Source organism: Rhinatrema bivittatum, chromosome 3, assembly GCF_901001135.1.
Source record: "Rhinatrema bivittatum chromosome 3, aRhiBiv1.1, whole genome shotgun sequence".
NCBI lineage: Eukaryota > Metazoa > Chordata > Amphibia > Gymnophiona > Rhinatrematidae > Rhinatrema > Rhinatrema bivittatum.
This window is the reverse complement of record NC_042617.1, coordinates 284,162,258-284,185,010: the sequence shown is the minus strand read 5'-3', so window position 1 is coordinate 284,185,010 and position 22,753 is coordinate 284,162,258. Positions and strand designations below refer to the sequence as shown.

Here is a 22,753-nt window from a genome sequence, read left to right as displayed (position 1 = left end):
TGGAGTCTTGGGCATTGAGAGATGTGGCCAGTAGGTCCATGGCTGGGAAACCCCAGCAATTTACTATCAGTTGGAAGCCTCTGGTCGACAGCACCCATTCCCCCGGGTCCAGGCTTTCTCTGTTGAGGAAATCTGCTGAGACGTTGTCTGCCCCTGTGATGTGGGAGGCCGAGATCCCTTGTAGGTTTACCTCTGCCCATGCCATGAGGGGGTCTATCTCCAGAGACACCTGCTGGCTCCTGGTTTCTCCCTGGCGGTTGATGTAGGCAACCGTTGTAGCGTTGTCCGACATCACTCAAATCGCTTGCCCTTGGAGCCTGTGGCTGAATCGCAGGCCCGCTAGTCTGACTGCTCGAGCTCCTAGGCGGTTTATGTTCCATTCCGCCTCTTCCTTGTTCCATTGTCTCTGGGCCGTCAGTTCCTGACAGTGGGCTCCCCACCCTTGGAGGCTTGTGTTTGTGGTGAGCCTGATCCAGTTCGGTGGGGATAGGCTTACGCCTCTGCTTAGGTGGCTTTCCTGTAGCCACCACTGAAGCTATAAACATACTCCGCTGGCAGATGGAGGCGAATCAAGTAGTCTTGGGATAGTGGATTCCAGCGTAATAGTAAGGAGCTTTGGAGTGGCCACATGTGAGCCGTTGCTCACAGTACTACTTCCAGAGTTGATGCCATGGTCCCGAGGACTTGAAGGTAGTCCCATACTTTGGGGCGCATAGTGGTCATCAATTGGTGTGCTTGTTCCATCAGCTTTCTCCTCCTCGGGAAAGGGAAGAAGACCTTGTTCTGTTTGGTGTTGAAATGGGCCCCCAGGTACTCTAAGGACTGAGAGGGCTGCAGACTGCTCTTGACTATGTTCACGACCCAACAGAGCTCCTGCAGGAGGTTCTTGACTCTGCTGGTCACTTGCAGGCTCTCTTCCGAAGACTTCGCCTGGATCAACCAATCGTCCAAGTAAGGGTGTGCCAAGATCCCTTCCTTCTTCAGTGTGGCTGCCACAACCACCATAATTTTGGAGAATGTTCTGGGGACAGTTGCCAAGCCGAAGGGTAGCGCCCAGAACTGGTAATGGCGGCCCAGCACCACAAAACGTAGAAAACGTTAGTGATCTTGATGGACTGGAATGTGAAGGTAGGCTTCGGAGAGGTCCAGGGAGATTATGATCTCTCCCGGTTGTATTGCCATTATTACAGAGTGGAGAGTCTTCATGCAGAAGTGTAGTATCCGCAGATGATGACTGACATTCTTGAGATCCAAAATGGGTCAGAATGATCCTTCTTTCTCGGGGACGATAAAATAGATGGAATAATGCCCCGTATTTTGTTGGGGTGTAGGCACCGAAGTTATAGCCTTCAGACTGAGTAGTCTTCTCAGTGTGGATTCCACTGCCAATCTCTTGAGGTGAGAGTGGCAGGGTGATATCATAAATTTGTCCTGAGGTATGCTGCGGAACTCCAGAGAGTAACCTTCTTGAATGATGGTTAGTACCCATTTGTCCGACGTGATCTCAACCCATCGTTGGTAGAAGAAGGAAAGTCAACCCCCTATTTCCTCTTCCTGTGGATGGGTCGGCCCATTCTCATTGGGGAGCATGGCTGGAGCCTGCCCCCGGGCCTGTTCCTCTCTTGGTTTGTCAGTTCTAAAAGGGCTGGGAACTTCCTGTAGGGACGAAAGAGTTGAGAGCCTCTGCCCCTAGTTCTTCTGGGGGAAGGGCACTGGGATCTTTTACTCGTGTCCTCCGGTAGCCGAGGCACTGGAGATTCACCCCACTTGCTGGTTAACTTCTCTAATTCGCTTCCGAATAAGAGAGATCCTTTAAAGGGCATTCTTGTGAGATTCGCTTTAGAGGTCGCGTCTGCAGACCAGTTCCGCAACTATAACTGTCTTTTGGCTACCACTACCGAGACTACTCCTCTGGCTGAGGTACGCACCAGATCTGTCCTTACGTCCATCAGGAAGGCTGCTGCAGGTTCAATCGCTTCACTGGTATACATTCCGGAGTTATTTGCCTCTCTCTCGAGGAGCAAGCAGGAACGTGCTGTTATACTTAAACTTGGTTTGTGGGCCCTTGGGTCGTGGAGAGAGCTGACTCCATCCACAGGACGGAACCCTGTGTGGACTTTGTGGGCCCTTGGGTCGTGGAGAGAGCTGATTCCACCCACAGGACGGAACCCTGTGTGGACTCTCCATGACAGGCGGGGTCTCAGCGGTGATGGACACAGGAGTCAGAGGTATATTTATTATACAGCAAAGAGAAACCCAAGGAGCGGGTTAGTAAACACAGTCCTTGAGTAGGAAGACCTGAGATGGATTCTCCGGTAGTGGTCCGCAGAGAGGGGTAACCCGGGTAGTACTTGCTTCTCAGTGGTTCTTGTGAGTGGTAACTCCGGGAGTGGTCTGCAGCGCGGGGTAGGCCGGAGATAGATGTTGGCAGCAGGCACAAGACAGCGTGGATCCGTAGTGGTCCACAGAGCGGGGTAACCAGAGGATCCATACAGCAAGAGAGAAGCAGAGTTGTAGATCAGGTCTAGTACTCACTCCGAAGTGTTGCAGTAGAGATATTGTTGTAGCAACAGCGGAGACCCGGAGCAGGAACACTGGAGGGTCGTCTGTAGAAGTAGCGAGAGGTATTCATTAAGTGGTGATGGTGAGACTCGCAGAGAAAACTCTCCGAGGAGCGGATAGCCCTGAGAGCAGCAAGGCCCCTGAGGAGCGGGTACCTGAGTCACTCCGTCTGGAATGCAGGAACAGCAAGGCGAAGCATCTCTGAGGAAAGGAATTGAGCAAGATGGAATCCTTGCTAACTCATTGGTAGGAAGGTCCGGTAGACTTAAGTACACATACGCAGTGACGTCATTTATTTATTTTGGTTTTTATATACCGGAAGTTCCTGTATAAAATTTTTTGGTTTGGTCATGCGGAGGTTCCCGCCATGACGTGGATAAGACGGAGGCAGGCGCGCAAACGCGTGACCTAAGTTACACTAGATTCAAGACGGTGACCGGCATCGCCCACGCCGTCCCGGGAACGCCAGGGAGGTTGGCGTGCAGAGGCATTGGTGGCCAGCTTTGCCAGAATCGGAGCTACAGGGCAAAATGCGGTGAGCAGCAAAGGTTGCAGCCGTCTGCGACCGATGGGCGCAACACATGCCACCAGCGCACAGCAGGAAGCGATCTGCAGTGTCATTGCTGTCGTATCGAAGGCTTGCTTAAGGATGGATTCTAATCGCCTATCTTGAGCATCCTTCAATGCTGCCCCTCCCTCAACGGGAATAGTCGTTTACTTTAAGATGGCACAGACCATGTCATCTACTTTCGGGAAACGCAGGCGTTCATAGGTCGCTGGTTCCAGAGTACAAGGCTTCCAAGGTCCGATCTCCTTTAAAGCTCGCTTCCGGGGCATCCCATTCCTGGTCGATCAGTTCCTGGATGGCTTCCAGCATCAGGAAATAGCAAGAGGCCTTATGAAGGGACACCAGGATCGGGTTCTTCCTTGCTTCCGTCATAGGGTCTGTGCCTGGGATGCCCAGAGTCTGAGAGACAAGGGCTGGCAATTCATCCCTGTGGAAGAAGCGAAGCATGGTTCTGTATGGTTCCAGGCCTGGAGGGATTTCCCCTTCTTTCAGAGAGCCCTCATTGTCATCTGTGGTGAATGGGTCCCTGTCAGGTAAACTCTTGGTTAGGTGAGGTATGTCTCGAGGCCCCCGGACCGGGCCGAGAGGATCTTGTGCTTCCGGCTGGGGGTTCTACCCGGGTTGGAACTGGGGCTGACTGCATCTGAACAAAGGCTTGTAGTCCCTGGAAAAATTTCAACCAAGAGAAGGCCTCTGGGTCCATGCTTATCCCTTGGGGCGCCGGAGTAGGGGTTACCAAAGAGCCCTCTAGCGGTGAGGAGGTCATCTCGGAATTGCTTAGCTCTGGGGAGCTGCCGGATAATGTCTCTGCTGACCCGTCCTCTGGCTGGTATGGTACAGACTTGGAAAACTTCTGAGAATCTATTCCTCCCTGGGCTTCCTCACAATGTTGGCACAGGCAGGACTCCAGGTTGGACTGTGCTGTTCTGATGTGGCAGGCCACACAAAGGGAGTGCCGTCTGGGCTTCTTTGCTGTCGGGGCCATCGTCTCTGTGTGCTTGGTATCCCGTGCGCGCAGGAAATGCGCCTGGATATGTGCGGCTGTGTGCGCAGTTATGCGTGCTGCTGTGCTCGGGGTTATGTGCGCCACTGTGCGTGCAGATATGCGCCTGGCTATGCGTTTGTAAATGCGCCCATTGTGCGCCCAAGAGGCCAGCCTGCCTCACGCTTACCGACGGCCGAAGGGGGGAAGATGGCGTCGGAGCCCACCTCGATCGAGATGGCGCCGCCAGGATTGCCATATAGCTAATTCTTGGAGCCGAAAATGGGGCCTAGCCCATCAGGGGCTGCTCAACCCATTCGGAGCCTCCCCTTATTACCATGCCAGTATGGCCCGCCGAGAAAGGAGACCAGAGAAAACTCACTGAGTCCCTCTTCTTCTCTGGCTTTAAGATTTTTTTTAAAGAGCTTACCTGGTCTCAGTGCTTATCGGCTGAGTACAGAGACGGTCTCCACCTGCAGGGGGAGAGGGCTTTCACCTTCACTGCCGCGCTCGGCTTTGCACCCACTGCCTTTCAGCCGCTTCAGCGGCTAAGTCCATGCTGGAGACCAGCTACCGGACAAAGGCACTTCTGAGGGATTGGAGATCACCTCAGGAATTCTCGACTGGGGGAGGGACCGTTAGGTATCACCGCAGGAGAGCGGGGCTAATTTTCTTAAGGTTGAAATTTTTTTTTTTTAAATTGTTGTAATCCCACTAGCAATGTGCTAGCGAGAGGACAGTGTCCTCACCTACTAGGGAGACAGAGACACTGAGGAGCTGAGGTCACTGCAGGGGTATATCTAGGGTGACGTCAATTTTGAAATCTGACTCAGTCTCCCATCTGCTAGCAGAAGAGCACATAACCCACTGGTCCTGATTCCATCTGGCTACACGCTAGGAAAATGGCAACTTTTATTCTCTTTCCTGTCACCCTTCCCCGACATATCTATTCATCAGGCAAGACACTGTTCTCTTTGCCCTTCTCCTTCACTGCTGATTCACAACTCAACGCTTTCAACCTTGGTGCAATATACACCTGGAATAGACTTTATGAGTCCGTACATCATGCTCCCTCTGGCCATTTTCGTCCAATCTAAACACTTGCCTTTTTGAGGTTTTTAACTTGTAAACACATCTCTACAATATATATATATATATATATATATATATGCAACCCATAGACTTTTGTCTGTCAAATATGTTTGTTTTGATTAGATTGTAAGCTCTATTGGGCAGGGACAGTATCTTATGTTTATCTGTACAGTGCTGCATACATTTCGTAGTGCTTTAGAAGTAATAATAATAGTAGGGGTTGAAAATTACAGACTGGTTAGTGTGGCTTTAGTGGTGGGAAAGTTAATGGCGACTCTTCCGAAGAAAAGCATAGGGAAGCATCTTCAACACAGCAAGTTGCAGGACCCAAGGCAGCATGATTTTCCCAAATCATGTCAGACAAATCCATGAAATAAGATTGGGGGCAAGCATTAGATGTGATGTGCTTGGATTTCAGCATTGGTTACTGGAGTTTCCCCTGACAAAAGGAGAGGTTGATTGCTGGGCAGCTAAGAATCAATATTAAAAAATGCAATGTTATGTATTTAGAGGGTCATTTTAAGAGTGTTCACATAAGTGCAAAGTTTATGGGGATTTTTCACTTGTGGAGTTTACACCTGCTAATTTGTGTGAGTACTTATCATGGCAAAAATTATGTGAATGCTTTTGGAAATTCTAAAGTATGCACATAATTTCAAAACTTCGCACACAAGAATATAGGGCCCTACACATATTCTTTTAACCTGCCCACTGTGTGTACTGACATTCTATGGAGGAAAATATGGCATGCACAAAGACACGCACAAGATTGCACTGCAGCGGCCTACCATGCGGTGTGCCGAGCAAGCCTAAAGCAGGGCCTAGCCTACCAGTGGGCTACTCAACATGCTCGGAAGTCCACTTCCCCTTACCCCAACGGGATTGGGAATGACACTGGTATGGCGCACTGAGCAAGGAGACCAGAGGAAGTCTTACCGAAACCCCTCCAATGTCTCTGAATGGGGAGGTAAATCCTCTTCTCGCTCTCTTTTTTTTTTTTTTTTTTTACTTACCTGGGCTCAGCGCTTACTGGCTGAGTACAGAGATGTTCTCCAGCTGCGGGGGGAGAGGGCTTTGGCCATTACCGTCGTGCTCGGGTTCCTACACCCTCTGCCTTTCAGCTGCTTAAGCAGCAAAGTCCATGCTGGGAACCGGCTACTGGACCAAGGCTCACCTCTTAGGGATCTCAGAAATCACCCCAGGAATTCTCAACTGGGGGAGGAACCTTTAGGTATCACTGCAGGAGAGCGGGGCTCAATTGTTTTCTCTGGAAAAAGGGAACTAGTGAGATGATCAAATTTGCAGATGCGAAGTGCCTCCCCCCCCCCCGGGGAGGCACTTCGCATATACTTATCCAGCTAACTTTAAGATAGCTGGGTATATTCATATTCAGTGGCACTGTCATGCTGCTGAATAACCCAGTTAAGTTAGTAAAATAGGTGTATCCGGCTAACTTAACTAGCTGCTCCACGGCGAATATTGGCCCCACAGTTTTTAGTAGACTAGCTGGTTCAATAACAGAAAAATAACCATAGGATTATGTGCTCTTCCAAAGGCATACAGGCCGATACAGTAAAGTCCGCGGGAGAGAGGACGAACGCCCGCTCTCCTGGCGCGCGCGATTCTGTATTTAAATTAGGTGACGCGGTAAAAACTGGGAAAAGGAGGCGCTAGGGACACTAGCGCGTCCCTAGCGCCTCCTTTTTGACAGGAGCGGCGGCTGTCAGCGGGTTTGACAGCCGAAGCTCAATTTTGCCGGTGTCTGTTCTCGAATGCGCTAACAGCCACGGGCTCGAATTCGGCCGACAGCCGCGGGCCAAATTCAATTTTTTTTTTTTTTTACTTTTCGGGACCTCCTACTTAATATCGACATGATATTAAGTAGGAGGGTGCACAGAAAAGCAGTTTTTACTGCTTTTCTGTACACTTTCCCGGCGCCGGAAGAAATTAACGCCTTGGCTGCACATTTTACTTTCTGTATCCCGTGCGCATACCTAATAGGGCCATTAACATGCATTTGCATATTAATGGCCCTATTATGTGCCACGGGTTGGACGCGCGTTTTCCTCCCCTTACTGAATAAGGGGTAAGGGAAGATGCGCGTCCAAGAGCAGGCTAACAGTGCGCTCAGTCGGAGCGCACTGTACTATATCGGCCTGATAGTGATCATGGGTGGAGTAACTTTGCTCTTTCTTAACAAACAGACTGAAGGAAGGCCTGGTTGAACAGCCATGCCTTTGTTTTTTTTTCCAGAAAGTGAGGTAGCATGGTCCTAGGCCAACGGGTAGTGGAATCTCGTTCCAGATCCTTGGGGCAAACCAGCTGAAGGCCCTCAGTCTTGTGGTTATTTTGGCAGAGGGAGGAGAGAAGGGCATTTTGTGAGAATCAGAGTTCTCTAGGTGGGATGTAGGGGGAAAAGAGAAGAAAGAGATATTCTAGGGCCTATTTGTTCATGATTCTGAAGGCAAAGCACACAGGGTTTTAAATTTTATCCTGGTTTCAAACTGGAAAGCAGTGCAGTCTGTTCAGGATGGGTTTTATGTGGTCCAATGCTTTGGCCCCTACCAAGATTTCAGCTGCCATGTTTTGCATGAGTTGTAGCCATTTCACGGTAGCTACTGATGTCAATATAAAGCTTTGAGATTAGCCATAGGAAGAGGTGGGTGTTGAGTGTAAACTAAGGTGGGGATTTTGTATGCTCATCTGCTTGAGATAGAGTACACATGAAGAAAATAATAAAAATGGTTTTGGATAAAGAGTGATATCTTACAAGTGATCTCACTGTCTGGATGGCAGCTGGGATATACCCAGGAGAATGTAGACAGAAGTAACTGGACAGATTGGATGGGCCAAGTGGTCTTTTCCTGCCATCTTCTAGGTCACCATATTGTAGTCTGTGACAGTTAAGGATTCCACAGTACTTGCCAGAAAAGATGTACATTCTTAACCTATCATATCCTGAACTCAAACCTGGCATAGAATTTTGATGCCGGCAGTGTTGCAAATGTGGTCTCTACCTTTGCATGAGTTCTGGTCTTGAATCCTCTGGAAACCTTTTTTGCAGGTGCAATAAACAGAGTCCTGAGATTCAACACACTTTGACTCGTCGCCACACAGGGCCATATTAGACTGACAGCCTTGGATTTTGGGAGCTGAAACACAAAATTATAATTATATATACTGTATATAAAGCAAGGGTGATAGCACTTTGTGCTGGCATCATCAAAACAAAAAAAAAAAACCGTAAAATAAATCATTTTTAAAAATTGCCATCGGCCCAGCCAAAACATTTTGGGCCCAATATTCATAATTAAATGTTTATTTAAGTTAACTTAAATGGGACATTCAGCAGCACAGCTATGCTGCTGGATATCCATGTGTAAATCTCTACTTAACCGGATAAGTCTCAGTTAAGTAAACTGGATAAATAGTACTGCCCCAATCTGCTCATTGACTATGCAGATATTCCAGCAGCCACCACTTAGCTGCATAGGTCCTATTTACCCGGCTAAGTAGCTTTTCAAATATTGGCCTCCCCCCATTTCAGTTCCTCTAATCACAAAGCAACTGAATTAAAACTAAATCAGATTTGTTTCCTTTCGCTGTCTCTGAAATTATAAAACATTAGAAAACTGTTAGCGCAGTCACACACACACACACACACACACACACACGTCACATAGACCCAGCCCCAGCCCAGAGCTGAGCTGGATGAGTGGCAGGAGCCCATGCTGTCATTGCCACCGCAGCTCTTCCCTGTAAGATCAGTGGACAGGCAGTGCTGGCCCCTGAGTTTTGAACCTGCAGATGGGGGAGAGCTGCAGCGAGGACTTGGCCACTGAATGCAGGGAAGATGGTGGTCTCCAATGTGGGAGAGCAAGTTTCCATTCTGGGAAGGGTTAGTGGGGATGCTGGTGATTTGGGGGCAGATGTTGGGGGTGAGGAAGTAGGAGAAGGGCACTGACACCTAGGTGTTAAAAAAAAAAAAGATTATTTTTTTCCAGTACATATGGTGTCAGCCTCCAGCACAGGCTGAAGGGAGGTGGAGACAAAGACTGGTAAAGTACAGACACAGTAAGAAAGAACTAGGTGGGGAGAGGGGAGGGATGAGGAGGGGAGGGAAAGAGAATGGTAGGAACAAGCTGGAAGAAAGACTGGTAGGGAATTGAGAAAGAAAGGGAGACTGGTGGGACTGTGCGAGAGACACTAGTGGTGATGAGGAGGCGACCGAGTGAGTTGTCTCGTGTGTGTGTGTGGGGGGGGGCGAGGGAGAGGAAAACACCTCCCTGCTCCTCCTAGGCGAGGCTCCCTGATACAGTGCATTCTGGTGCCGTGGCTTTTGGCTACCCCTTGGTAGAAGTGCTTTGTAGCAGAGTGACATCGCCACTGCTTAAGGAATATCGACAGTTGTCATAAGCAAGCAGCACACAAAGCATGCAGGCCTGCTCCAGTCCCCAGAACACATTGTTTGCCCGTAGTCACTGACTTTGTGAGCAGCGCTTTTCACGTTATTTGCCCGCAGTTCACTGACTTTGTGAGCAGCGCTTTTCACGTTATTTGCCCGCATTCACTGACTTTGTGAGCAGCGCTTTTCACGTTATTTGCCCGCAGTTCACTGACTTTGTGAGCAGTGCTTTTCATCGGAGCCGTCGCCGCAGTCATCAAAGAAGTCGCAGCGCTGGCTGAAGCTGATGCACTCTTTGTTCTGGCACTCAAACTCGCTCTTCTCGTGATCGCATCTCTTGCCCTTCCCAGTTGAGGTGTCTGCGTATAAAAATCCCATGTTTAGGTGGACAGAAATGCACAAGGACCACAAGTGGGGGAAAGGGACATTAACACCAGGCTACTGCTGCCTTACAGAAGCTAATAAAATATTTTCTGTATCTAAAGATGTCATTCAGATTTACCAACACTTTTTTAAAAATTGGGCTAGAAAACGTTACACAGAAATGGCACAGACTTTTGAGATCTCCCTTTGATAAGCTAAGCAAGTTATGTACTAGATCAAAACGGCTAGCTATATCAGCAAATGTACTAGTTTTTTAAATTCAAATTTTCATTGAACCATCCAGCATAAACAAAGAAGCAAATCAAAATCCACAACCAGATTGGTACATATTTTCCATACATTACCAGCCTCATCAACTGTCTCCACCCACCTCCCCATACCAGCCACCCCCAATACCTTAAGTTTCAGAATGACAGGAATCTACTCAGTGGATATCGCAAAGAAACTCAAATAATAAACTACATCAGACATTATCTTCACACCACCTCATATATGGATCCCAAATTTTAAAGAAAGAGTCCAAAGTGTTCCTCCGCAATGCTGTTAATTTCCCCATATAATTCACATTCCACACCCACTTCACTAAAGAGGACAGTGTTGGAACAGATACATTCTTCCACTAAGTAACGACTTCATATTTAGCGGCAACAGGAAAATTGGTTCTTACCTGCTAATTTTCATTCCTGTAGTACCACAGATCAGTTCAGAGACCCGTCTCCCTTTTCAGATTCTATCTTGTTTGTTGATACCAGTACCACAGATCAGTCCAGACTCCTGGGTTTATGCATCCCTGCCAGCAGATGGAGAGCCACCTGCAGTTCCTCAGTACTGACCTGTACCCAAGCACCAAACACTTGCAAAAACTCATAAAAGTATTTGAAAACAAAAACTGTATAAACAAGTCTGTATTCCACACACTAAAAAATTCACAGATTGTACCAAAATCTTACAGCTGAGCGAACGACTCTCCCCTCCAAGATCGGGTGGGTTCTGGACTGATCCGTGGTACTACAGGAATGAAAATTAGCAGGTAAGAACTAATTTTCCTTTCCCTGTATGTACCCAGATCAATCCAGACTCCTGGGATGTACCAAAGCTCCCTACCCAGGGTGGGACGTGGAGAGTCCCACTCGCAAAACACCCTCGCCGAAAAAAATGAGCCTCCGAATCCCGGACATCTAGGCAATAATGTCTCGAAAAAGTATGTAGCGACTTCAAAGTTGCCATCCTACAAATTTCCTGTGGTGACACCAACTGAGCCTCTGCCCATGAGGCGGCTTGTGACAGAGTAAAATGAGCCCTCAAACCATCAGGTACCTGGCGGCCTTTGAGAACATAGGCTGACCCAATAGCCTCCTTGAGCTACCTTGCTCGCAGTGGTAGCCTTGGAAGCCTGGGTACCTTTCTTCGCACCACTCCACAAAACAAACAGGTGATTGGATCTCCGAAAGTCATTCGTCACCTCGAGATACCTCAGGTAAGGCCCTCCGGACATTCAAACAACTGAGTTCTCGCACATGAGCTGTAGAAGCATCCAAATCTGGAAAAGCTGGAAGCTCCACCATCTGATTAACATGAAAAGATGAGACCACTTTAGGAAGGAACAAGGGAACTATCCACAATGACATGCCAGAACTTGAAGGAATGGATTGCGACAAGATAAAGCTTGCACCTCTGATATTCTTCTCACCGAACAAATGGCTACCAGGAAAACAACCTTTAAGGTCAAATCCTTAAGAGTCGCCCTGCGAAGAGGCTCAAAAGGTGGCTCACCCAAAACTCAAAGGACAAGATTAAGATTTCAAGATGGGCAGACCCTCCGCACCGGAGGGCGCAAATTCTTAACTCCTCGAAGAAATCTGATGACATCAGGATGAGAGGACAAAGTCCCTGTTACCACTCACGGACCACTGTGTCACGCCAGACCACTGAATGCAGGCATTCTGTGGCAGAGATGTGCTGCTGCAGGTCCCCCCAGGCACATGCACGCATACAGCAGCCCATTTCTTAAAGGGCCCGTGGCAGGAAACCTCGGCAGCACAGGTGATGGACGTCATCAAGCTGCCCCTATTTAAAGGGCAACTTGACTTGCCTTTGGGGCCTCAGCTATACGTCCCCTGCTGAAGCATTTTCCTGCTGTTGCCTGATATCTCGTTGGACTGTGCCTGCATTATTCTTGCTTGCTACCTGCCCTGTCTCGGACTGTGCCTCGGACTCCTCTTGCCTGCCGCCTGCCTCAGATTGGATTGTACCTTGGATTTCTCTTGCTTGTTGCCTGCCCTGACTCGGACACTGCTTCAGATTCCTCTTGCCTGCCGCCTGCCCCAAATTGGATTGGCCCTTGGATTACTCTTGCTTGCTTCCCGCCCTCACTCAGACCGTGCCTCGGACTCCTCTTGCCTGCAGCTAGCCCCAGATTGGATTATACTCTAGACACCTCTTGCTGGCCATTGACCCTCTCAGAGTACAACTGTCAGGCCCCGTGCCTAGACACAGCCTTCATCGAAGTGTCTGCCTGCTATGGCAGAGAGCCTGGGGACTCCTTCGTGGGGCCTTCCACCCTGTTGCAGTCCCAGAGTCCACGTAAGTAACAGTCCCCTGTCAATTGTCCCATGTAAAGAAGTCAGAGCTGCTACCTGAACTCAGAGAGAGTTAAATGCTAAGCTCTTGCTCAAAGCATCTTGAAGGAAGGATAAAATCTGAGACACCGAAGCACGTAATGCTTGAACCTCTTTAGCTATATACCATGCCTCAAAAACCTTCCAGACCTGGACGTAAGACAACGATGTAGATCTCTGCCTAGCATGAAGCAGGGTAGTAATAACCGGTTCGGGGTAACCCCTGCACCTCAAATGTCACCTCTCAAAAGCCAAGCCACCAGACAGAAGCAATCTGCCTGATCAGAAAATATAGAGGCCTGATGAAGCAGGTGTGGAAGATGACTGAACTGTATCGGACTGTCCACTGCCAAGTTGACAAGATCTGCGAGCCACGGTCGATGCGGCCAGTTCGGAGCTACCAACACAAAGCCCCCAGGTGTCTCTTTATCCGGCGCAAGATCTTCCCCACCAGATGCCACAGGGGAAACATGTAAAGCAGAACTCCCTGAGGCCAAGGAACCACTAGAGCGTTGACTCCCTCGGCTCTGTATTCTCATCTGCGGCTGAAAAAGTGCGGCGCCTTTGCACTGTGGCGAGTCGCCTTCAGATCCACATGTGGGCAACCCCACCTCTTGTAAATGAGCTGCTTCACCAACTCTGACAATTCCCATTCACCTGGATCTAGAAGACTGCAACTTAGAAAATCTGCCTGGACGTTTTCATTTCCCGCAATATGAGAAGCTGCTATCTGGGCCAAGTGTGCTTCCGCCCAGAGAATTAACTCCTGAGTCTCCTGTGCTACAATTTGACTCTTGGTTCTGCCCTGTCGATTGATATAGGCCACGGTTGTCACATTGTCTGACAAGATCCTGACTGAGCAACCTTGAACCACTGGCAGAAAGGCCAGCAATGCTAATCGCACTGCCCTGGTTTCCAAGCAATTCATAGACCAGGGGCGCTCCTCTGCTGACCAAGTACCCTGAGCCGACTGACGCTGGCAAACTGCACCCCAACCAGAGAGATTGGCATTGGTAGTGATAATGATCTAATCTGGTACCTCCAGATCGACCCCCCCCCCCCCAAAATAGGTGAGAGGTTTGGAGCCACCAAAAGAGATTGTCCCGCGTGGGGGCATCGAGCGATACCATCTGATGAAAAGCCTCTGACAGCGGACTCCATTGTGCCAACAGAGCTTTCTGTAATGGTCTCATATGTGCAAAAGCCCAGGGAACCAACTTGAGGGAGGAAGCCATGGATCCCAGAACCTGTAAAAAAAATCCCAGGCTCTGGGTACCTGCAACGCCAACAAACAGTGAACTTGTGCTTGTTCTGTTTCAATGTAAACCGATGTGATCTTTATTTCATATAGGAACACCGGTATATAAAAATCTAAAAATAAATAAATAAATAATTTGCACGCTCTCTCCTCCATCAGGAACACCGTGCCCACGTTCATATTGAACTGAGCTCCCAAATACTTGAGACTCTGCAATGGGTTGAGATGGCTCTTGGCGAAATTCACCATCCAGCCTAGAGATTGTAGGCGCTGAATTACCTTCCGGACCGCTGTGAAACAACTGGCCTCTGACTTTGCCCTTATGAGCCAATCATCGAGATAAGGATGTACCAAAACTCCCTTGCACTGCAAAGCTGCCACCACTACCATCATGACCTTGGGGAAGGTCCATGGCGCTGTGGCTAGCCCGAAAGAAAGAGCCTGAAACTGGAAATGCTGACCCAGAACCATGAAACTCAGAAAACACTGGTGGTCCCAACGAATGGGGATATGAAAATATGCTTCTGTTAGATCCAACGAAGCTAGGAACTCTTGACTGCGCACCGCTGCACTCACCGACCTCAGGGTTTCCATGCAAAATCTCGGGACCTTCAGCGCTGCATTTACCCATTTTAGATCCAGAATGGGGCGCAAAAGGTGCCCTCCTACTTCGGAACCATGAAATAAATGGAATATCAACCTGTGCTCCGTTCCTCCGAAGGGAACGGCACCACGGCTCCTAAACCTTGCAACCTGTCTAAGGTCTCTCCTTCCACGCGCCATTGTTCCAATGAACCGCAGGGGGAGACCAAAAAGAGGTTGCGGACGGGACATGCAAATTCTAAAGTGTAACCTTCTTTTATTACAGAGAGGACATACTGATCCCGAGTGACTTTGGCCCACTCCCCATAAAAAAGAGCCAGACGTCCCCCTAAAAAGGGAACGACGGAGTGGGCTGGTCTCACCTCATTGAAAGCATTTCACCCCAGGAGCTCCCCCTCTGGTGGGGGTTCTGAAGGACCAACGATCTCCCCAAAAGGACTGCGCCCAGGACTGACCGTGGCCCACATACTGCTTCTGCAAGACTGTTGTACCCCTTGTATGATGAGACCTTCTGTCTTCCTGGAAATGGGAACAGAACGGAAAGGACTGCTTGGACTTAGGCTTATCCTCCGACAACTTGTGGATCTTATTGTCCCCCAACTGTTTTATCAATTGTTCGAGATCCTTGCCAAACAAGAGAAGGCCTTTGAAAGGCAGAGAACCCAATTGGGATTTGGATCATACATCTGCAGACCAGTGCCGCAACCACAACAGTCTCCGGGCCGACATAGCAGAGGCCATAAGCCGAGAAGAGGTCCGCACCAAGCCATACAAGGCGTCTGTTACATACGTTACTGACGCCTCCGAGCTTTCCGCACGATTACCTTCCACGTTGGGGTTACCCTGATCTCCTTGTAGCTGCTGCACCTAATGCAAACACGCCCGTTGCATGAAGCTGGAGCAGATAGCCACCCATAGGTTCAAAGCGGAAATCTCAAAGATCTGCTTGAGATGAACCTCCAACTTACAGTCCTGGACATCCTTTAAAACCATGGCTCCCGCTAAGGGAACAGTAGTTTTTTTGGTGACCGCATAGCAAAAAGTTCCAAAGTCTATTCGGGTAACGGATAAAACTTCGACATAGCTCGACCCACTCTCAAACTGGATTCCGGAGAATTTCACTCCTGATCCATCATCTTTTGCACAGACCTATGATAAGAAAAAGCCGAGGGAGCACCGGGTCTGCCCCATCCAGGTCCGAGTCTATCTGGGGGAGTTTCAACCCTAGCTCCCAGAGGACCTGCGGAATCAAGGGAGCTAATTCTTCTCTATGAAACAAGCAAAGAATCCTCAGACATCGGCATATCAGTCACATTGTCCCCTGGACCTGGATCATCAGCATCTGGATCGCTCGCATCCAGGTTGTCCGCATCGCGACAAGGGGCACCCAGGATCCCTGAGTTCTCCTGGGACCCTACTGAATCATCCGTATCCCCCTCTGACCGCGGTGGCCCCAACAGATGATGAACCCCAGAGGACAAGCTTCCCTGGGATCAAACAGGGCCAGACCTAGAAGCCTCAATGGTTGGGGATGAAGGAGAAGGGGCCAGCTCCACCTGCTGAAGCCCCAGACCTTCCTGCTGCGCCAAACAAGCAAGGTGAAGTTATAAAACAAACTCAGGAGAAAAACCGCGGGGAGCCGACCCCATAGGCTCGCTGCTCCCCAACTGAGAAAAATAGACAGGCAGCTCTTACCCACGCTCCCCTGCCCCTTTACAGGGCCCGGGTGAAGTGGGGAAAGTCGTAGATGAGAGTTCCCCCCATCCCCCCCCCGATAGCATTGACAAGTCTGCTGGGAAAGCTAAAATGGCCACCGTTCCCGTGCCGTCAGAGGCCGAAGGCCTGATGCAGGAAAAACCGTCCCTGGCAGAAAAATCATGTGCGGCAGAGTCATCCCCAAGCCGCCAATGTTTTTTTTGGGGGGGGGCAGAGAAGACCCTTTATCGCTGGAGACGCACACCGAACAGAGACAGACGGCTTAAGTGCGCAGGAACTGCACCACATACGTGGCAGGCCCGGCCCCGAACTATAAGCACGAGGCCAGAACGGGAGTCCCCCGCAAGCATTGAAATCAAGCTTCAAAAACGTTCCCCCCCAACAAAGATAAGGCCGACCCGGTAGAGCCCAGAGAACTTACTGCACAAAATGGCACTTTTTTTTTTTTAACCAATACACCACTGGAACACAAGTGCACCTGAACTTCATATAAGATCACCTATGATACAGATTGTTGTAATGATATCCCCCCGAAGCAGCTGGACTGGCGAAACACGGGTCCGTGTTGGGGACTGCTGTTCAATATAATGTTGAATTTCATGTATCATTGAAAGGAGTTACCGTATTCATAATAAATAACTCTGAATTACTAAACTCTGACCAACTGAAAGTTTGGTGTGCGCTTCTGATATTTACTTTTTTTTTTTAAACAACTTTACTACAAGAACAGGGACTTTGCTCTCCTAAGGTTGAGGGGAGCTCTCCAGCTTCAGCCCAGTTTGAAATCAAAGGAGAGAGAGAGAGAGCCCTAAAAAAAAGCAGCTGACCAGAGCCCAAACAAGCCACCTAGGCAGCCTCGTGAAGGGGAGGGGATCTGGACCACCAGATTTGCACCCCACGGATTAAACTGGTGCAAGCGTACAAAAAGGTCACCGACCTCCAGCTCGTCCACCTCAACCAAACAGAGAAGGGTGTCCCCCCGTGAACTTGACCTCCTGGAGGAAGGCTCCTTAGAAAAAAGATGAACATGTGCTCCTTAGATAAACATGAACTTAACACCGGTGTACCACAAGGCTCTGCCTTGTCGGCCACGCTGTTTAACATCTACTTATTACCAGTGTGCCATCTCTTGGCCGGCCTTAGTCTGAATTTCTATATTTATGCCAAAAACATACCGATACTCATCCCTATTACTGATACTCTTGAACAGACTTTAAAATTAATCAACATTTACTTGGCTGCAATAAAACAACTCCTTTGCCATATGAAATTAGCCATTAACATGGAGAAAACCGAGTTCATACTCCTCGACAGGAAACAAAAAAACAATAGTCAAAATACAATATTACTGCCCAACAATATTAAGATAGATCTGGCCGATTCAGTGAGAGACTTGGGAATAATCATTGATTGTGAACTAAACTTTAAAAAACATATTTCCACAAAATAACGAGAAGGGTACTACAAACTGTTAGTCCTCAGACGGCTGAAACCCCTTTTAGATTTCAACAATTTCCATTCAGTGTTACAAGTGCTCATATTTTCTTCGCTTGGCTATTGTAATTCTTTATTACCAGGCCTGCCGCAATCATCTTTACGTCCTCTTCAAGTACTGCAGAACTCCGCGGCGAGAGTCCTAACCAATTGCAATAAACGGGAACACATTATCCCAATTTTGATAAATCTTCATTGGCTCCCGATAACCCAGAGAATAGCATATAAAATATGCTGTATCCTACATAAAGCCATTTATGGGCAAAAAACTGACTGGTTAAATTTTTCTATCCGTCTGCACACTCCTCACCGCTCTTTGGGGCGGATTTTCAGAGCCCTGCTCGCCGGTAAGCCTATTTTACATAGGCCTACTGGCGCGCGCAGAGCCCCGGGACTCGCGTAAGTCCCGGGGTTTTCGGAGGGGGCGTGTCGGGGGGGAGCGTGTTGGGGGCGGGCCCGAACCGCGCGGCGTTTTCGGGGCGTGTCGGGAGTGTTCCGGGGGCGGGCCCGGGGGCGTGGCTACGGCCCGGGGCGGCCCGGGGGCATGGCCGCGCCCTCCGGACCCGCCCCCAGGTCGCGTCCCGGCGCGCAGGAGGCCCGCTGACGCGCGGGGATTTACGCCTCCCTCTGGGAGGCGTAAATCCCCCGACAAAGGTAAGGGGGGGTTTACACAGGGCCGGGCGGGTGGGTTAGGTAGGGGAAGGGAGGGGAAGGTGAGGGGAGGGAACGGGGGTAGGCTGTGCGGCTCGGCGCGCGCCGGCTATACAAAATCCATAGCCTTGCGCGCGCCGATCCAGGTTCCAGCGTACTTTTGTTTGCGCCTGGAGCGCAAACAAAAGTAGGCTATTCACGCTCCTTTTAAAATCCGCCCCTTTGAGATCAGCTAATAAAGGACTTTTATATGTTCCTCCTATAAGCACAGCTCACTTAACCTTAGTTAGAGATAGAGTTATTTCAATCGCAGGCCCAAGTTTATGGAACACCTTGCCAGCACTCCTAAGATTGGAGACAGAGTCAAAAAAATTTAAGAAAGGCTTGAAGACCTGGCTCTTCGAGCAAGCCTATTCAGATATTCTACAAACAGGTCACTAACTGCATAATCTCGCTACTTTTTACTTTATTATGGATTGTTTAAAGTTTTTTAATACCTGTTCTTTGTACTTATTTTAAAGCCTTATCGAAGTTGTTGTTGCAATGTATTTTTTGAATTGTGTTTTAGACATTTGTAAACCGTTGTGATATAATTATGAACGACGGTATATAAAATTTTTTAAATAAATAAATAAAACCGGAAAAGTTAAAAAACCAAAAAAAAAATACACACAAAAAAAAAAGGCCAGAAACTGCAGGTGTATGCACCAGCCACCATCTGCTAGAGACAGAGAAATACTGAGGAACTGCAGGTGGCACCAGGGATTATGAAGCAATGTCAGTTAAACTTTCTCTGTCTCCATCTACTGGCAGGGATGCATAAACCCAGGAGTCTGGACTGATACGGGTATGTTCAGGGAACGCTAATTGAGCTAATGATTCCAAACACGTGGTATGCAGCGGCCTAAACCCGGGAGTTGGTAAGAACGCAGCACAAGGTTTCTTGCGCTTAAAACAAAGCAGCCGGCAGCAGCTCATGTCTCTTTTCCAATTCCTGATTGCCTGTATTTTGCTACTCACCGCAGTCCTCCTCGTCGGTGCCGTCTCCGCAGTTATCAACTCCATCACACTGACGCCCGATCCATAAGCAGACCCGGTCATTCCTGCATCTAAACTGTCTGTTGGGAGGACACTGGAATTTCACTGTATGCAGATGAAAAATAAGATTATGGGAGAGTGCATCAGTCCTCAATGCCTGGCTGTGCAAGCCGCGTACAAACAGCACTATGGCGGGTAAATCACAGCATTAACACATCTGTCCAGTGAGAAAATAAATTGAAAATAAAACTGTGAGCAAAATATGCTGGCACGCTGAGTGCGTAAGAACTTGCTCCATACTAAAATCTGCTCCGTCTCCTCCCCATACCAACTCTCTACTCGCAATTCTGGTTTTAGGCTATAACCATATTTGTTTTTTTTACATTTATTTTGGTACAGTTATTTTCTCCTTGGCTTCCTTAGAAGCTTCCAGCTCAACTGGCTTTGGCACTATGAGCCATAAGTCACAACTATCCCCCCCATTTTATATAATCAAGTCACTACAGCGACAGTGCTCAACAGGGGCCATGCACCAGGCATCCTGCTGCCACTAGGTGTCACCATTATGCAAAGACCGACATTCCCCCTTTCACTGCCTCTGTAGCATCCCCAGCCAACCTGAGGTACAGAAGACCTAAGTGGGAATCAAACCCCAGGTCCCTCCATTTGGCAGTGCATGGTACTTAAAGCCGAGCCATCAGATTAGCCTAGGAATACAGCTGTAAATGCAAATGCTTCATGCAAAACCCTCAGCTCTGGTCATTTCGGGCAATGGAACCGAATGATGACATCTCAGCAAGTCCCCCCCCCCAAACCATATTAGACTGTTACTCCTGGGGGAATTCTGTGCAAAAAAATTTAAAATTCTGCAAAATACTGCAAACTTTATATTGGTCAAAATAACACAATTTACATGACTTTCTTAAGTAATTACATTTTAAATTAATGCAGAAAAAAGTTATTACTTAAAGATGCAGAATTTTAAATATTTTGAGCAAAATTTCCCTAGAAATTCACTGTAAGAGTGTCCCTTCCACTCGCTCTCCCTACTCCCCTAGCCACTTTGCCCTCTCAGGCCCCAACTCCACCTGCCAGTATCTCTTCCCTCCACCTCTAGGCTCAACCCCTTTCACTCTATTGCCAGTCCCAGAGTTTGACCCCGTTCTCAGTACTGCCCCTCACACAGGCTCCCTCTGTCCCTCCCTCCCTCTCTCACACACATGCTCCCTCTCCCTAGTACACATACACACACCCTCATACAAGCTTCCTCACTTTCTCACACACACACACACACATCCCCTCATATAGGGCCCTCTCTCTTGCATACACACTCACACAAGCTCACTCTCACACATACATCCTCACACAGACTATCTATATCTCTCTCTCATGCAGCCCTTTACACAGGCTCTCTCTCATACATACACAGTCCCTTCACACAGGCCAGCACTCTCACAAACACACGATCCCTTTTTCATACACACGCGCTCCCAATCTCTCACACATACACACTCTTTCACAATCTCCTCATATAGGCTCCCTCTCTCTCTGGCACCCACACTCTAGCATCCCCCCCCCTCACCTCCCATGCTCTCTCTCACATCCTCCTGCTCACCGCCCTGCTCTCTCACCCCCCTCACTGCTCTCTCATCCTCCCCTCCCCCACACCCCTTCCCTCTCTCACCCCCCTCCCCTTCCCTCTCTTACAACTCTTTCCCCTCTCCTCTCACACACACACATTCACTCTCACTGGGGCCTTCATCTTTGCCGCAAGCGGCGCACGTTCCACAGAACACAGGGGCCTTCATTTTTGCCGCGAACAGTGAGCCGGGGCTTTCATCTTCGCATATGCCGTTCGCGGCATGCCAATGGTCTCCTCTGCCTTTTTTTGCACAGAAAATGGCAATTCTGCGCAAATTCAGTGCTCTGCAGAAGCGCAGAATTCCCCCAGGACTAGACTGTGGATAAAATATCCCGGCTCTTGGAACCATCATACCAGGACTCAGGGAGATTTCAGCCAAACTTACAACACATTTCAGGATTTTCATCTGAATTGTCTCCGCAGTCATCTTCCCCATCGCATTTCCATGCCAGCGGTTTGCAGAGGGTGTTGTTACACTGAAACTCATCCAAGGGACATGTTCGTACTGCTAAAAAAAAAAAAAAACCAAAACAGAAATATTTCATGGTCTGCATAATGCTCTAGTGCCTGCGTTGCTTGGGAGCCACTTAAGAGAGTTACAAAAACTATCCCGACAGCCACTACAAAGGAAGAGACAGAGCAAAGCTGAGTCATCACATGTCTCACTCTGCTTTCTCTCTCTTTTACCTTTCCCTGCTCTCCAACCCAAGCACTGCACGAACACACGGGTGCACAGAAGGTCTCTGGCAAAGCATGCTTGGGGAAAAAAAATAAAAAATTAATCCTGCGGCAATGCCAAAAGACCTGTCCCACAGGATGAGTTTAGCAAGAGAGAAACCCCTCTCCAAAGAGAGAGAAACCGTCTCCAATGCTTCGCAGCCCATGCTCCTGGAGAGGGGCCTCCAGAACGACCCCAGAAACTTTGCAATTCTGGTGCGCTGAACTACTGCTGAGGCACGGCGTGAAACGGGATCACTTTACCTCCCGTGCCACAGTTTTCTTCATCGCTGCCGTCCATGCAGTCCGCGTCGGCGTCACAGTGCCAGCGAAGAGGGATGCAGTGTCCATTGTGGCACTGGAACTGGTCAGCCTCACATCGAACAACGCAGTCTTTCTGCAGGGGAGAAGAGGCAGCAGACGGACAGGCAGGGAAGCGGTTTGGGGGGAAATAAATAAATAAATAAATCACCCTGAGGTCATCAGAAAAGCAAAGAACAGATTACTTATCTGGCTAAAGTTAACCAGATAAGTTGTTTGGGATACTCAGTGGGATAAACAACCTGCTGGATATATTTGAATAAAGTAATCCAGGTTATACTATACCCAGACAACTTTCGAGCCTAACTGACTATGTTTGAATACAAATCATACATCATAATGGGAATCATGAAAAACCATAACCTTATATATCAACCCCACAAGTTTCAACCCACAGTGTACAATTATTACCAAAACATTTTTTTCAAAAAACTTTTTAACCACATACATCATATATTTTGCAAAATGTAGTATTTAGTTTATTGCACTTCCACCATTGTAAACCATCATATAAGAAAATTAGGTTCTTACCTTTTGCTAATTTTCGTTCCTGTAGTACCGAGGATCAGTCCAGACTCCTGGGTTTTGCCCCCCCTCCAGCAGATGGAGACAGAAGTTTATAAACAAAAACTCCGCCTATATCTAGGCTGGTGCCACCTACAGTCTGGCAGTATTACTTAATGTCAAAGCAGCAGGACAACC

At 48.7% G+C, this 22,753-nt stretch overlaps 1 protein-coding gene across 1 annotated transcript in view; it reads right to left on the bottom strand.

Annotated features, from left to right (window-relative positions):
• LRP1 (LDL receptor related protein 1) overlaps window positions 1-22,753 on the bottom strand; it is a 657,378-nt gene that overhangs the window by 84,807 nt on the left and 549,818 nt on the right. Inside the window, 5 exon segments of the mRNA XM_029594881.1 lie at window positions 8,222-8,356; window positions 9,825-9,968; window positions 19,354-19,476; window positions 21,399-21,518; window positions 21,995-22,127. Of these exon segments, the coding sequence (XP_029450741.1) occupies window positions 8,222-8,356; window positions 9,825-9,968; window positions 19,354-19,476; window positions 21,399-21,518; window positions 21,995-22,127 (655 nt within the window).